The sequence below is a fragment of the Podarcis cretensis genome (assembly GCF_951804945.1).
Source record: "Podarcis cretensis genome assembly, chromosome: 14".
Classification (NCBI taxonomy): Eukaryota; Metazoa; Chordata; class Lepidosauria; order Squamata; family Lacertidae; genus Podarcis; species Podarcis cretensis.
In genome coordinates this window covers 15,093,804-15,109,031 of record NC_137183.1, presented here as the reverse complement: position 1 = coordinate 15,109,031, position 15,228 = coordinate 15,093,804, and the positions used below count along the sequence as shown (strand labels likewise).

Below are 15,228 nucleotides of genomic sequence, written 5' to 3'. Positions count from 1 at the left end.
TTAAGAACGGACCTTTGGAAGGAATTAAGTTCTTAACCCGAGGTACCACTGTACTAATACCAATACCAATACTAATAATAGATATCAAATGATGTGAAACTGCAGGTAAATGTGGCCTCTTAGAAGTCACAACCCTTTCCAGTCACCCAGGAAAGAAAGCTTCTCCTAACATGGAGCCTCGCTGTGTCAAATACACACATCCCCGAAATAAAACAAAAATGAAAGGAACCCGCCCCCCCATACATGAGAAATATTGCTCTCATTAACTATTAACCAACAAAATCTCATAAAATTGAATATGATTTTATTTTACTCTGTGAACACCACGTAGTAGCTTACTGGGCTGCAGCCAAATCTCCACCTGCTCAGAAACACTCTCTTCTGTCCCATTTGTCAGGAAGGAAGCCAGTTATTCCTGTTGTGGCTGAACTCCCATCATCCCTGACCAGTGGCCCTGCTGCCTGGGCTTGATGGGAGCCCCAGTCCCCCCCACCTCTGACCCCAAGCCGAAAATCCTCTTGCCCTGAGGCTCCTTATTTCCCTCCAAGCCCCTCAAACTCCCCCGGTGGAGTTTTGCTGGCGGAAAAAAGAGATCTGGCGACGGGCGGAGCTTCACCGGTTGAATTTCCACCTGGCGCAGCTGTTAAAAGCGCAGAAGGGAAAAAGGAACGCTGCAAGAAGAAAGAAAGAAAGAAAGAAAGAAAGAAAGAAAGGAAGGAAGGAAGGAAGGAAGGAAGGAAGGAAGGAAGAAAGAAAGAAAGAAGCAGGCAACCTTCAGGAAAGGAAACTCACCGACCAGAGGGAGAAAAACCGATCTCCCAGTTCTGCTCTCCTTAATTTCAGAGCTGATGGCCGATGGCTGCGCAGCCTCCGCCTGCCTGTTGCGCAAGAGCTGCTCTTTCGCCTATCAGAGGGAAGAGCCCGGAGGGGCCGGGCGGAGGCCGGGGCTGAAGGCAAACAAACGCCGCTCCCTCTCCGGATCAACCTTGCGCCCCGGCATGAGGTTTCCCTGCGCAATAAATTCTGGGCGCTCCAGAAACGCCGGTGCGCTTAGGCGGTTTTAGACTCTGGACTGCATGGAGTTATCTGTAAACACACGCACCCTCTTTTATTGGCTGGCAATGGGTTGCACCCGACTCAGTTTTACTCAAGAGTAGGCCCATTGGAATTAACAGAGTTCGCGTAGAATCGTGGAGTTGGAAGGGACCCCGTGTGGCCAAGGAAGACCGGAAGAATAAGAAATCAAGATATAACACACACACACACACACACACACACACACACACACACACACACACGAATATATATATATATATATATATGAATGGAAATGGTTTGTTGAATGTTTACAGATAAATTCTAAGCAGATGAAAACATTGGCAGGATTATTGCAATAACCTGCAGTTTTATAAGACTATATATTTACAGGAGATGAATACATGAGCAAACTAAGTTAATTTGGATATGCAGAAGATATTAAAAATAAATTTAAGGAACCGCAGAAGGAGGGGGAAGGAAGTCAACTTTTGAAATGTCAAAATGATGGTAAAATCAGTGAAATGTGTAGAATTAGTGAAATGTATAAAATTGAAAAGTATAAAATAAACAGATAAATAAATAAGAGCATTGTGTAATGATTTACTTGATTTGGGGGGGCAGCTGCCCTCCCTGCCCCCCCCCCGGCTACGCCCATGGGAGGCAGCAGTTAGGAGTTAGGAGTTACCAGTCTCTGCAACCACAGCAGGGACTCTGATTCTCCAGTGGGTTGAATTCACCCCTGGAGGTGCACTCCAATTTTATTTCTGAGTCAAGCTAGTGGCTTTTGCCCAGAAAAGAATGCAGCCTTGCTGCACCCAGAGCAGGACTTTTGAGCTCTCCAATTTCAGTGGCAAAGGTAAAAAAAAACAAGGGCAAAAGGACCCCTGGACGGTTAAGTCCAGTCAAAGGCAACTATGGGGTTGCGACGCTCATCTCGCTTTCAGGCCGAGGGAGCCGGCGTTTGTCCACAGACAGCTTTCTGGGTCATGTGGCCAGCAGGACTAAACTGCTTCTGGTGGAACGGAACACTGTGACGGAAACCAGAGCGCACGGAAACGCCATTTACCTTCCCGCTGCAGCGGTACCTATTTATCTACTTGCACCAGCGTGCTTTCAAACTGCTAGGTTGGCAGGAGCTGGGACAGAGCAACAGGAGCTCACCATCGTCGAGCAGATTCGAACCGCCGAAATTCTGATCAGCAAGCCCAAGAGGCTCGGTGGTTTAGACCACACTGTGCGAAGGTAAAATTTGGAGCCCCCCACCTGTCACGCTCTGTTCTGTAGCATTGTTTTGGCGCCCCCTGCAGTGTGGCACCCAGTGCGCTGCCCTAAACTGTCTCTAGTGGCACTGGCACAGCAGAATCACTCTCAAACGCAGGATTCATGATCTTCCACACTTCCGTAGGTGCCTTGCAGTGCAGAAGCTTGTTGTCATTATTTGCATGCTCAGGGCTTCTTGATCTTTTAAGCTCAGGGGTACCAGCGCTAAATTAATCCGTAAACTCAACATGTTTGTCTGGCCAACCTGCTCAAGGCTCACATAGTGTTAGGCAGTGATAACATATCAGTCTTGCTACAGCAGCATCTCCCTGGGCATCTGTGTACCAAGAATATTCCCATGCCTGCAGCTCCTGCCATTTGCAGGGGGCGGGGGATGTTCTTTCTGAAACCTTGGCAGGCTGCTGCCAGTCAGTGTGGACAATACGGAGATAGGTGTAAACCACTGAGCATGTGATAACTCTAGCACAAGTTCCTGCAAGTTTCCTTTCAGAATGTTTGAAAATGTATCATTTCACAAGTCTGATGAAAGGTTTGCTTGTTCGCTCTTATAGAAAAGGATGGAACACACTCTTCCCCCAAAAGGAGAGGGAAGTGAAATAATAGGCATAATAATAATAAAAAGTTTTTTAAAAAGTTAAAGACAAAGAAATTTGATATACTGGAGTTGGTTGAATTCTTTATTTTTTTCATATTGTGTCTTTAATTTTTTTTTCATTTTATTGGAATTAATTAAGCTATATATATATATAGATCTGCAATCTAATTTCATTTACATTTGATTACAAATAAGGTGTTTTAACAGGACATATTCTGTCCCAAAACAAAAACATTAAAACCCTCCTGGACTTTAGAATTATATATATATATATATCTTTTAGAAATAAGTGGAAACCACAGCATCTATCAGGTATTTTTCCTGAGAAGTACGCAATTAAATTAATTTTTAAAGTATGTTTTTTATTATCTGCAACCAAGTCGGGTAACCCACTTTGGCCCCCAAGATTGTTTGAAATCCAATCGGCCTTAGTTACAGCAGAGTCATTTTTTAATCTTTCCATAATTTGAGTAGTTGAGGGCATAGAAATATGGACATAATATATATATATATATATGTGAAACTGAAGTGATGCAGTAAGGACTCAACACAGAGAGTTTTCCACTAACTTTCTAGCGGTTCAGATGTCATCCTATTCTTTTGCCATTTCTAGAAGATGTCATTGCAATGCATAAAGGTAAAGGTAAAGGTACCCCTGCCCGTACGGGCCAGTCTTGACAGACTCTGGGGTTGTGCGCCCATCTCACTTAAGAGGCCAGGGGCCAGCGCTGTCCGGAGACACTTCCGGGTCACGTGGCCAGCGTGACATCGCTGCTCTGGCCAGAGCCAGAGCCAGAGCCAGAGCCGCACACGGAAACGCCGTTTACCTTCCCGCTGGTAAGTGGTCCCTATTTATCTACTTGCACCCGGAGGTGCTTTCGAACTGCTAGGTTGGCAGGCGCTGGGACCGAGCAGCGGGAGCGCACCCCGCCGCAGGGATTCGAACCGCCGACCTTTCGATCGGCAAGCCCTAGGCGCTGAGGCTTTAACCCACAGCGCCACCTGCGTCCCATATTGCAATGCATATTGAACCACAATTCTAAAACCACTTGCTACAGAGCACCACCAGGAAAGCTGGAACCAATGGTTATAATCTGCAAGAACTTTCAAGGGGCTCCATAGATGTTTCTAATCCTTTCTAACCCTCTAGCCCTCTCCCTCACCCTTAACCCCACCCCTAGTTCTCCAAACATCACCCTAACCCAGGCATCCTCCAGATGTTTTCGCCTACAACTCCCATGATACCTAGGTAGCGGGACCAGTGGTCGGGATGATGGGAATTGTAGTCCAAAACATCTGGAGGGCCGAAGGTTAGGGGTGCCTGCCCTAACCCTCCAACCCTCTAAACATGGGAGTTTAAATATGGAAGGGATGGGGAACTTTTGGCCATCGAGATGTTGCTAGACTAGAACTCCCACCATCCCTGACTGTTATTTGTGTTGTGCTGATTAGGGCTTATGGGAATTGTAGTATTACCACATCTGGAGGGCCCTGTATCATCCACATTTTGCGATTTCAGCAGGAACCTGCAGCGTATGCAGAGCCAAGAGTTTTGCCATGTAAACTTCACTACTGCCACCACTGAAAACAGTGTTATGCAAGAGCACTCATTTGCTGTGGGTTTTTACAGACACACTTTAATTCTGACATGATCGGAAGACGACATAATTGAATCTAAAAGCCTCACTTCGCCAGCAGTGCCTATTGTTCTCCGAGTTGAAATAAAACGGACAAGGTTGTCATGCGGGCTTCTCATTCCTAGTCGGTCTACAGCTGCCATGCTTATTTTGTACACGGCAACAGGAAAGGGAGAATCAACGAGCCAAGAATTGTAAACCAGACTTAAAGATTAAGCCTATAGTTAATGAGGTAGAGGTCAGCTATCAACAAAACATTCGTACATGGGACAAGGATGCACCAACCTAAGACATCTAAGATGTTGTTAAAGAATGCAATATTCTATTTGTGGGAAGTAAGAAAAAGGCTGACGCAGCAACGTTAAGCTGTATAGCGTTAATCGAAAAGGCATCTTGAGCTGCTGGTAAGCTCCCTGCTTTCCTGATTAGGAAATAGCAACCTGGAAACGCTAATACTGAACTAATAGACTTCTTGGCAAGGAAGAACATCAGGTTCATGAGGTGCGTACATGGGCCTCCCCCACCAAGTCCAGACAATAGTGTAATTAGTTCGACAAGCCAATACATGTTCGGCTTTCATGTTCTTTTAGCAGGTTTGGCGGTTAACTGTTTCTCTCTTTCGAGCTCTTTTTCCCGTTGCTGCTCTCGTTCCAGTTCTTCTTTCTGCCTCTTTTGCTGGAGTTTGAGAGCTCTTCTCTGAAACGAAAAGCCAGAAAAGAATGTGACTTTCCTGAAGCTGCAGAATTAGATTTGACAGCACAGCAGTAACGATATCCAGTTGTTACAGTGGTACCTCGGGTTACAGATACTTCAGGTCACAGATGCTTCAGGTTACAGACTCCGCTAACCCAGAAATAGTACCTTGGGTTAAGAACTTTGCTTCAGGATGAGAACAGAAATCGTGTGGCAGTGGCATGGCGGCAGCAGGAGGCCCCATTAGCTGAAGTAGTACCTCAGGTTAAGAAGTTTCAGGTTAAGAACAGACTTCCAGAACAAATTAAGTTCTTAACCCGAGGTACCACTGTATTTCTCCTGATGTTTTTCAGAGAACTCCACCCCCCCTCAAAAAAAAACACCAAGTGGGATTTGCAACATAATGTCACAGTGGATCCGACCTAAGAGAAGGGTTTCTGTTCAGGATTTTAGCCAGCCATTTCCTCTAAGCATAGTATCCTGTTCTCTGCCCCACTCACACATTTTTCCCACTTGCTTTTCCAATTGACACTCAATACTGGATTCCATGGCTATTCAGTGTGCCCAGACAACAGCAGGATTTTTTAGGGGTGTGTGGAATGCTTCCTAAGTTGATACTTAGTCCGTCCACAACCTCACAGGTCCCTCCCAAAGAGGCTGATGACAATACAGTCGCACCTTGGAAGACGAACGGAATCCGTTCCAGAAGTCTATTCGACTTCCAAAACATTCGGAAACCAAAACACGGCTTTTGATTGGCTGCAGGAAGCTCCTGCAGCCAACTGGAAGCTGTGCTGGACGTTCGGCTTCCGAAAATCGTTTGAAAACTGGAACACTCACTTCTGGGTTTTGATTGTTTGGGAGCCGATTTGTTCAGGAGCCAAGGCGTTCATTCGAGATCCAAGGAATGACAGTACTGTCAGGGAACTGCCATCGGAAGGGCGGGCGGTGGAAGGGCTCACGGAGGTTAGGAGAGACTCGGCAGCAGAGGAGGGAACCAGCAGGGGGAGAGAAGGAGCTCCAAGGGAAAGTGAATCGGAGGGATGGCTCAGAGAGACTTCCAGCGAAAACAGTGGGGAAGTTTCAGGACCTCCTATAGGGACACCCACCCCTCGCCGGAAATTGTTGCGCCGAGAATGTCGAAGGCGCGTTTCCGTTAAGGAGCTTCTATGCTGGAAGTGTTTCCGCAAACGCCCACTGTCGGATTCTGCCAGCGATTGAGGGAGTCATGTTTAAGGGGCTCCGCTATAGACAGAGCTTTGATAACCAGGCCAGACTCTGAGGGACTAAGCTTTACGCACAAGCAGCTCATCATCCCATCACAAGTACCTTCTTTTTATTTTCCAGCAGCCTTGCTTTTATTCTTTTTCTACCAGTCCTCACTACCTGAATTTGCTATTACAGGGAGTGCTGTTGGTCTAAGGAAAAATTACGTGCAACACACACAAACAATTCAAATAATTCTATTAAAAAACCTGTTAATAGATTCTGTATTCATATTTACATACACTCATACCTGTACAGCAATTGAAACTACTCTTATGAGTAGCCAATATATAGACTGAATATTTATCTTATGTATGAATAAAAGATAAATTCATCATTAGGTAGAATCTATAGTTAATTTTAATACAGTCCATGTATGCTTACTTGTAGGGAAGTTCTGTTTTGTTAAGTGGTGCTTGCTTGCTAGTAAGCAAGCATAGGACTGTCACCTTCATTCATTAGAGACCTAAATCTGAGATGTACAATTGGATATTATGTATATTAAGAAGTAAGTCTCACTAAGTATAGATGATTGCAGCCCAAACATACTAACAAGACTGCACTATCATAATATTATGGTAACTACTCTCCGGTAGCCTGATGAATTCTCCTTATGGTAGCATTAATGGTACTAGGGATTCTGCTGTACACAAACTTTTCATTAGAAAGATAACTACTTCAAAAACTGGAAATTTAAGAAAATGCTAGTTCCCAATGAAAATATAAGGCAAAAGCAGAGCATGAAGATCAAACTTGATCTGCAAGACCTCAAAGAACAAAGAAATAAGCAGTACTCTTTAACCTTCGTTAGTCAAAGTGAAACAAAACTCACTTTCAACTTTGATGTTTTCTCATGCAGCAGTAGCATCTCTTTCCTAATGTTTACCAACTTGTTGTGATAGTACTTTGCTTCTGAAAACTTGAGAGAGCGACAACAAAAAAGCAAGAATTGAGTAGAACATATAACTTCAAAATCAGCAACTCACGTAATGGCCTGAAGTTACTGAAATAAGTGAAAAGTTGTAATACAATGCGTACATACTTGGAAGTTAAGTTCCACCTTCTCAGTGAGAGTTACTTCCACGTAAACCTGCATAATGATTGGGATGTACGATGCTAGAATGTGCTAAAAATCCATCTATTTTAAAAGGTAGTACCACATCAAGAGCTACTCCTGAAGACTGACCTGCACTCTCATTTATGTATGTTTGCTCAAAAGTAAGTCTCACAGTGTGTGATGGGGAGTACAGTGGTACCTCGGTTCTCAAACACCATGGTTCCCAATTGCCGAAGAAGAGTTTGGAGTTGATATCCCGCTTTATCACTACCCAAAGGAGTCTCAAAGCGGCTAACATTCTCCTTTCCCTTCCTCCCCCACAACAAACACTCTGTGAGGTGAGTGGGGCTGAGAGACTTCAAAGAAGTGTGACTGGCCCAAGGTCACCCAGCAGCTGCATGTGGAGGAGCGGAGATGCGAACCCGGTTCCCCAGATTACGAGTCCACTGCTCTTAACCACTACACCACACTGGCACTGCCGAAAACCCGGTAGTAAGTGTTCAGGTTCTCGAACGTTTTTCGGAAGCCGAACGTCCAATGCGGCTGTCGGCTATTGTTTCCAGGGCGCCTGCACCAATCAGAAGCTGTGGATTGGTTTTTCAACATTTCAGAAATCAAACAGACTTCCGGAACGGGCTAAGCTTGGCTGGCATTTTTGTTTCTGCTATTTATTTTGCGTTTTTGTTTTTGAGGCTTTTTCGGTTCTTTTGTTTTTGTGACTGTGTGGAACCCAGTTCAGCTACTGAATGATTGTGTGACTGCGGAAATGGATAAAAGCCCCCCATCCAAACAATGACTATCATCAATGCAGGTAAGAAAAAAAAATAATTTTAATTTTTATAATCTACAGTACTGTCTTATTTATTTTATAGTACAGTGCATTGATTATTGCTTTTATTTTATGGATCAATGGTGTCATTAGATAGTAAAATTCATGTTAAATTGCTGTTTAACATGGTTGTTTTTAGAAGTCTGGAACAGATTCATCTATTTTGCATTACTTTCTATGGGAAAGCGCACCTTGGTTTTGGAACGCTTTGGTTTTGGAACAGACGTCCGGAACGGACTAAGTTTGAGAACCAAGTTACCACTGTACTCCCATGTTACGTGTGCAAAGGACAAAGGAGAGACAATTGTGAATACAAATATGCAAGATATGAAACTTTAGAATGAGATGCTAAATTTCCCTGGTTGTGGTTAGTTATCCTGTGTTTAGGTTTCCTCATTTAATATAGATTTTCTCAAAATACAAGATTCCATCTGTAGTGTTTTTGTACAAACGCGACCTTTAAAACTGAGGAAAAAGCAAACAGTTATCTGACAGAACACACTTACCAGCACATTGATATCAAGGACAGAATTACATTCTTTAAACTTTGAGATTTCTTGCTGCAGAGTTTCTAGTAGTACTTCTTGGTTCTGTCTGAAAGAAGAACGCAATAGTTTACACATATTTCACAATAAAATCACATATTCAGTTACAGAATTTAGTGAAGGGCAAATGCTGACTGCCAGAAGAGTCAAATATAAAAGGAGACTTATTCTTTCCTTACACACAATCTACAGTATTTAGCATTTGAAAGAAATAAAAAGAAACATGTGCATTTTGGTTGTTTACATACGTTAGCTCTTTTAAGGATAGTTTTGATCGTTGTAGATCAGGTAAATAATGTGAAATCAGCCCTTCTGTTAGCTGCTCCACAGCTTTCTTGTCTATAACAGTGAAGTCTTCTATTAATCCTTCATCGGGAGAATTATCGTTAGAATCTGTAACAGATGTCATACATTTTTATCAAATGTGTATATGTGTGCACACAAATATTAATTATGTAAATGCAAAATTAAAAACCCCAATGAATAAGCATACAAAATACAACCAAATAACAAGCACTTAAAAACCCTAAACACTAAAGAGCAGAGTAATGCAAGATCCCTGCAAAAATGATTTTATGCTGTGGGTCACCCAGAGAACATTACTGGGTGATCTGAACAACATGCATAAATAAAGGCCGCCTTATTTTCCACGTTTATCCAAGGTGAGAAAGCTCACCTCTTAATCTTCAGCCTGCAAATTCACCCACCCATCTCTTCAATTTTTGGCAGTTTTCCAGTGAAGTCGCACCGTACTCTTTTTGCCACTTGCTAAAGTACAGTTGTGACTTTTATTTTATTGTTTCACCTTTTGTAAACTGCTTTTGAGTCTTAAAAACAAACAAACAAACCAAACCAAACCAAACCAAACCAATCAAGAGGCACATACACTTTTACAAAACAAACAAAGGTAAACAGAACCTTTTAAAGCATGCTTTTTATTATCTGCAACCAAGTTGGGTAACCCATTTTGGCCCTCAAGCGTCTCCACCCCCATCGTTCAGCCCGGACACTGAAGTCCAGCTCTGAGGGCTTTCTGGCGGTTCCCTCCCTGCGGTAAGTGAGGTTACAGGGAACCAGGTAGAGGGCCTTCTCGGTGGTGGCGCCTGCCCTGTGGATGTCAAGGAAATAAACAACTATCTGACAGCAGCCCTGTTTGCGAAATTTTTAATGTTTGATATTTTGTCGTGTTTTTAATATTCTGTTGGGAGCTGCCCGGAGTGGCTGGGGAAATCCAGCCAGATGGGCGGGGTATAAACAACAACAACAACAACAATAATTAAACCCAATTGGCCTTGGTTACAGCAGAGTCATTTTTTTGCTCTTTTCCTAATTTGAGTAGTTGAGTACATGGAAACATGGACATAAAAAACCCTATGTCACATTGAAGTGAAGCAATAAGGACTCGACACATGGAGTTTTCCACTAGCTTTCTAGCAGTTCTCTTATTCTTTTGCCATATCTAAAAGATGTCATTGCAATGCAGCAAACAAACAAACAAACACATCCTTTGGAACAAAACCCCCAAAACCCAGTGGCATCTTTCAAGAACTGAGCGGCTGCATCCCAACAAACAGTTATACTGAAGCACAGACCTGTCGAGATTAATTAGACCCGAGTTAACCAATAATAAAATACAATTATTGATGATGATGATGATGATATTTATACCCGCTCATCTGGCTAATAATCATCATCATCATTTCATTATTTATCCCCCGCCCTTCTGGCTGGATTTCCCAGCCATGTCCCACAGTTTTCAACAGTCAAAACAAAATAAATTTTTTTTCTTCCAGTAGCACCTTAAAGACCAACTAGGTTAGTACTTGGTATGAGCTTTCGTGTGCATGCACACTTCTTCAGATTTTTTTATTTTGTTTTGACTATGGCAGACCAACACGGCTACCTATCTGTAACTGGAACTATGGAAGTTTTCAACAGGTCTACTCCGAGCAGGATGCAACCCCGTGGTATTTTATTACGGGCTTAATATACATTTCACGACGTTTGGTGGAAGCGAGTCGTTTTTTGCTGCGGTCCTGGACGGCTCCTGCCGCACGATCCGCAGCTCTGGGACCTGGGAGCGGACTAGATGTCTTCCCAAACGGACCAAGAGCGAGACGATCAAATCCGTCCCGACTTGGAGGGTCCCGCGAGGGGACCTCCGGCGGTCATCTAGCCCAACCCCCCGCAACGGCAGCCCCTGCCGCCGAAGCCAACATACCCAAAGCAGGGTCGTTTCGGGCCTGCAGAGCCGCCTTCACGTCCAGCGGGTCCGCCAGACTCATCGCTTCCTCCCTCGCGAAACAGACAGACAAGATACTTATTTCCGAGGGGAAGCCAAGGCAACGCCAGGCCCCGCCAAAGCCAGAAGTTGAAGTAGGCCTTCCGGTCAAAAAGGCAGCCAGCCTCGACGTAGGAAGGAAGACGGGCGCCTGAGAACCATAGAGATAAGAAAATAAAAGGATAGAGGCGAACAGCAATGTTGTTGTTGTGTGTTTTTTTTAAATCTTTATTGAAAGTTCAGAAAGTACATAATTTTAATGTATTTTTAATTTTTGCTGGAAGCCGCCCAGAGTGACAGGGGAGACCCAGCCAGATGGGCAGGGTACAAATAAATAATAATAACAATAATAATAAGTGCGCTAAACATGGTGAGACGTAAATGAAAGAGAGAAAAAGATAAAACAGAAACAGCACCATAGTATTCCACAAGTAGAGAAGAAGGCAACAAAACAAAACCAGGCGACCAGAGTATATAGCTGGGATGTGTGTGTGGAAATAGCCACAGATAAATTTTATGGGGCAAACTAGGAGCCACCTCACAGTAAAAGCTGAAGCTGCCAATTAAAAAGATAACTATTCATGGTAACTCTAAGGGGAACCATGAGCAGTTGACTTTTGCTCCAAGTTTAATCTTTACTGGTTTTTCAAAATACATCACGGTTATCCTTCTCCATCCAGAATATACACAAAAGCAATCCTAAAGTGTTGGAAATGAAGTACAGTTGTATAATGAAGTATTGAGACTTCCCTCCACCCCAACATGGGTCCTCTACATCTCTGTATTAACTGCATATTGAATAATATCTAGTTTATAATTATCCATTATTTCCACAAGTTATGTCACATGCTGAGCAGTTGACTTTTGATCACATTTCCTCAAAACTGCCATCCAGTTTTTTCAGAGCAATCCTAAATGATGTCAGGGAGAAAGAGCAACATGGCAGCTCTATTGCTTTGTGCCAGCCAAGGCAGTAGGTATGGGGAATGTTGCTGTGCAATTTTTCACTATGCCAATTTTAGGGTCCCTTAGGGGATTTGCAGAGCTTTGTATGAAGCTGATCCAAAGCTTTTGGGTGACAAACCTTGAAACCCTCTGGGGGCTTTCTGCTTGCTGTTACTAGTGGGAGAATCACCTTCCTGGGCACAGCTGCAGGATAAACTGGTTTATCCTGAATTTTAATTGATTTATCTGTTATAAGGGGTTGCCCTTCATCATTTTAAACCATAATCCAAAGAGCAGCTTAATATGCACAAACCAGCAAGGCAAGTTATTCAAAGTATAAACATTATCCCCTGACTGTGCATTAGATGACTCCAATAGGCTTCAATGATTGCTCCAAAAGCTGGTAATCCCATATTTCTTCAGAAAGAGTTAGTAGCCTGACAAAAACAGAAGCGCCCATATCTCTTGCTCTAGGATTGAAAACGTTTAATGAAGAGCAAGCTTTAAATAATGTAAATAATAAGAATGGTGATGATGATTATGTATTTAAACAAAGCCCCACCCTCTCCTGACATTGATTGGTTTTGGATTGGAATCAGTTACACCAATCTGCATATTAATCTGTTTACCACACTTCTGTATATTGTGAAAAGGGAATTAGTTGTCAAATATTTTCTGGCCTTGCCTCCATGGAATGCAGAAATTGAGTAAGTTAATAAGTGAAACGTGCAACCTTTCAAACAGCTAAAAACAGACCGTTTCACAGCCTTCAGAGATTAAAGAATGTATTGTCCAGAGGGTGGAGGAGGTCAGAGTGTTAATTCAGCAAAAATAGAAATCAAAATGAAGTAAACCAGGAATGTTAAACCTTAATTAAAACAAATTAAAACATTTCCAAAACATTTTTTTTCTTTTGCTGCTCTTAAATTTACAAGGTTAGCAGCCAAATCCTGTGCATGTTTACTTGGAAATTGGTTCCACTTAGTGCAGTAGGACTTAACTTCCCAGTTGCTTTGCTCTACTAGGGAGTAATGCTCATTGAATTAGATGTGATTACTCAACTAAACCGCCTTGGGTAAGTGTTATATGGTCTTGGCAGCCGCTCCCAGTCACCAGTCTGGCTGCCACATTCTGGATTTGTTGTAGGTTCCGGGTCACCTTCAAAGCTAGCCCCAAGTAGAGAGCATTGCAGTAGTCCAAGTGGGAGATTTAACTAGACTAGAGCATGCACCACTCTGGCAAGACAGTCTGCAAGCAGGTAGGGTCTCAGCCTGTGTACCAGATGGATCTGGTAGACAGCCGCCCTGGACACAGAATTGACCTGCACCTCCATGGACAGCTGCACACCTGGTCCTTCAGGGGCACAGTTACCCCATTCAGGACCAGGGATTCCCCCACACTCACTCGCCCAGTCCCCCCAAAACAGTACTTCTGTCTTGTCAGGATTTAAACTCAATCTGTTAGTTGCCATCCATCCTCCAACCACCTCCTGACACTCACACATAAGTCTTTATGAATTAAAACCAGAACTTCTTGAATTGTGCTCAGAAATGTATAAGCTGTCAGAGCAGTTGGGCCAGAACAGGTGTGCTACAAGGTGATGCTCTGACCCTAGCTATTAATTTGGCTCCTAGATTTTACACTAGCTGCAGCTGCAGCTTTTCTCCACCTACCTAAAGCTGTTAATAATCTTCTGCACAACTTTAAAAGATACAGGAGCCCCTTTTTCCCTTTAGCATAAGGATGGGCTGAAAAGGGAAGGGAAGCAACAAACTTGTTTGAATATAAGCAGATTTGCTCAGTGCCAAGATTGGAGAGCTTGTTTACTGTTTTGAGTTCTGCAGGAAAGGCGAGATATAAACAGGCATCACCTGTTGATTTTCTGCCTAATATATAGCTCTTGAAGGTGCAGAATGTCTGCCCATAAGAAGGTGGTAACACTTTGCTAAGCCCAGGAAGCCACAGCATTTAGCAAAGCAAAGAATCCAGATGCAAGCCAGAATGACTGCTGTTAATCACGCTGTGAGCAATTTAAAAGGTATCTACGGAGAGGATTTTGTACTGTTATGTCAGCACTTTTTCATTGCAGAGTATTGCTTTGTCCAATCTTCTTAAAAGCATTGTAAAATTTGCACTTCTGCTAATGACCAAATGACCACTGCAAGCATTTTGCTATTCTAGTTTTTTGTAGTTGAAAGATAAAGCTGCTGGTTATGTACAATGTGACTTTTTTGTGCTCTACAAAGAACAGCACATTTTCCATTTGCGTAGGGTAGTGTCCTTGCTTCTCATGAGAAATTATTAACAGTTTTGTTAAACATTTGGTGAGAAGAAGCATAGAGCACAATCGAGGTTTCTTGGTGATGGTCTAGCAAGTTGTACTGTCAGTGCAGAATGCCAATTGACGTATCTTGTAAGAACTATAATTAATATAAGGCAAGATTTACCTCCAAGCCCCATTGATTTCAGTGAGAGTAAAGTATATAGATGTTTAAAAGCACATTTCCAAAAAACCTCAGAGTCCTTCTGGTTGGGGATAATTCAGAGGGAAATTCCCAGTTGTCAACAAAGACTATTTATGTATGCTACTATGCAGCCCAAATGGAAAACGAGTGAGGTCCCAACCAAAGAAGAATGGCAACTGAAATGGATGGAATACACACATTTTGCAGTTTTAACGTATAGAACAGGCATGTCCAACAGTTGATCATGGGGGTGTCCCAGGTTGAAGTACACACACACACACACAAAGCTCAACAACTTTTTAGACTGTGAGTAGATCGCAGTCTCTTGGGAGTTGGACGTGCCTGATATAGAATAAGAGAACAAGAAGCTCAACAACTTTGGTCAACCCTCCCCTTAAAAAAGCTCAACAACTTTTTAGACTGTGAGTAGACCGCAGTCTCTTGGGAGTTGGATGTGCCTGATATAGAATAAGAAGATCATACATTTAGAGAAGACTGGAAAATGTTTACTGAATATATGTGTGAAAATTGTGTGCATTTAAAAATGCTGGTAGCATTAGGATAATTTCAAGTGTATATAAGTTTTGATGGGTATA

The 15,228-nt window shown here is 42.9% G+C and overlaps 2 protein-coding genes across 3 annotated transcripts in view; both read right to left on the bottom strand.

Annotated features, from left to right (window-relative positions):
* The window catches only part of SQOR (sulfide quinone oxidoreductase), a 30,902-nt gene extending 29,949 nt beyond the window's left edge, over window positions 1–953 (bottom strand). Inside the window, exon 1 of one of the 2 annotated variants that reach the window (XM_079953398.1) lies at window positions 793–953. The gene's annotated coding sequence lies outside the window, so the exon portion shown is untranslated. Of the gene's footprint in view, window positions 1–339; window positions 401–792 lie in introns of those variants that run through there. The other variant, XM_079953399.1, reaches the window with a different exon arrangement.
* Window positions 954–4,524: 3,571 nt separating this feature from the next.
* Window positions 4,525–14,890, bottom strand: BLOC1S6 (biogenesis of lysosomal organelles complex 1 subunit 6). Its single transcript, XM_079953484.1, has 6 exons — window positions 14,831–14,890; window positions 11,163–11,373; window positions 9,190–9,334; window positions 8,903–8,990; window positions 7,343–7,429; window positions 4,525–5,247 (listed from the first exon to the last, which is right to left on the bottom strand). Exons 1-6 carry the CDS (start codon window positions 14,876–14,878, stop codon window positions 5,128–5,130), a joined length of 699 nt encoding a protein of 232 aa, XP_079809610.1. The 5' UTR covers window positions 14,879–14,890; the 3' UTR covers window positions 4,525–5,127.
* Window positions 14,891–15,228: the final 338 nt, after the last annotated feature.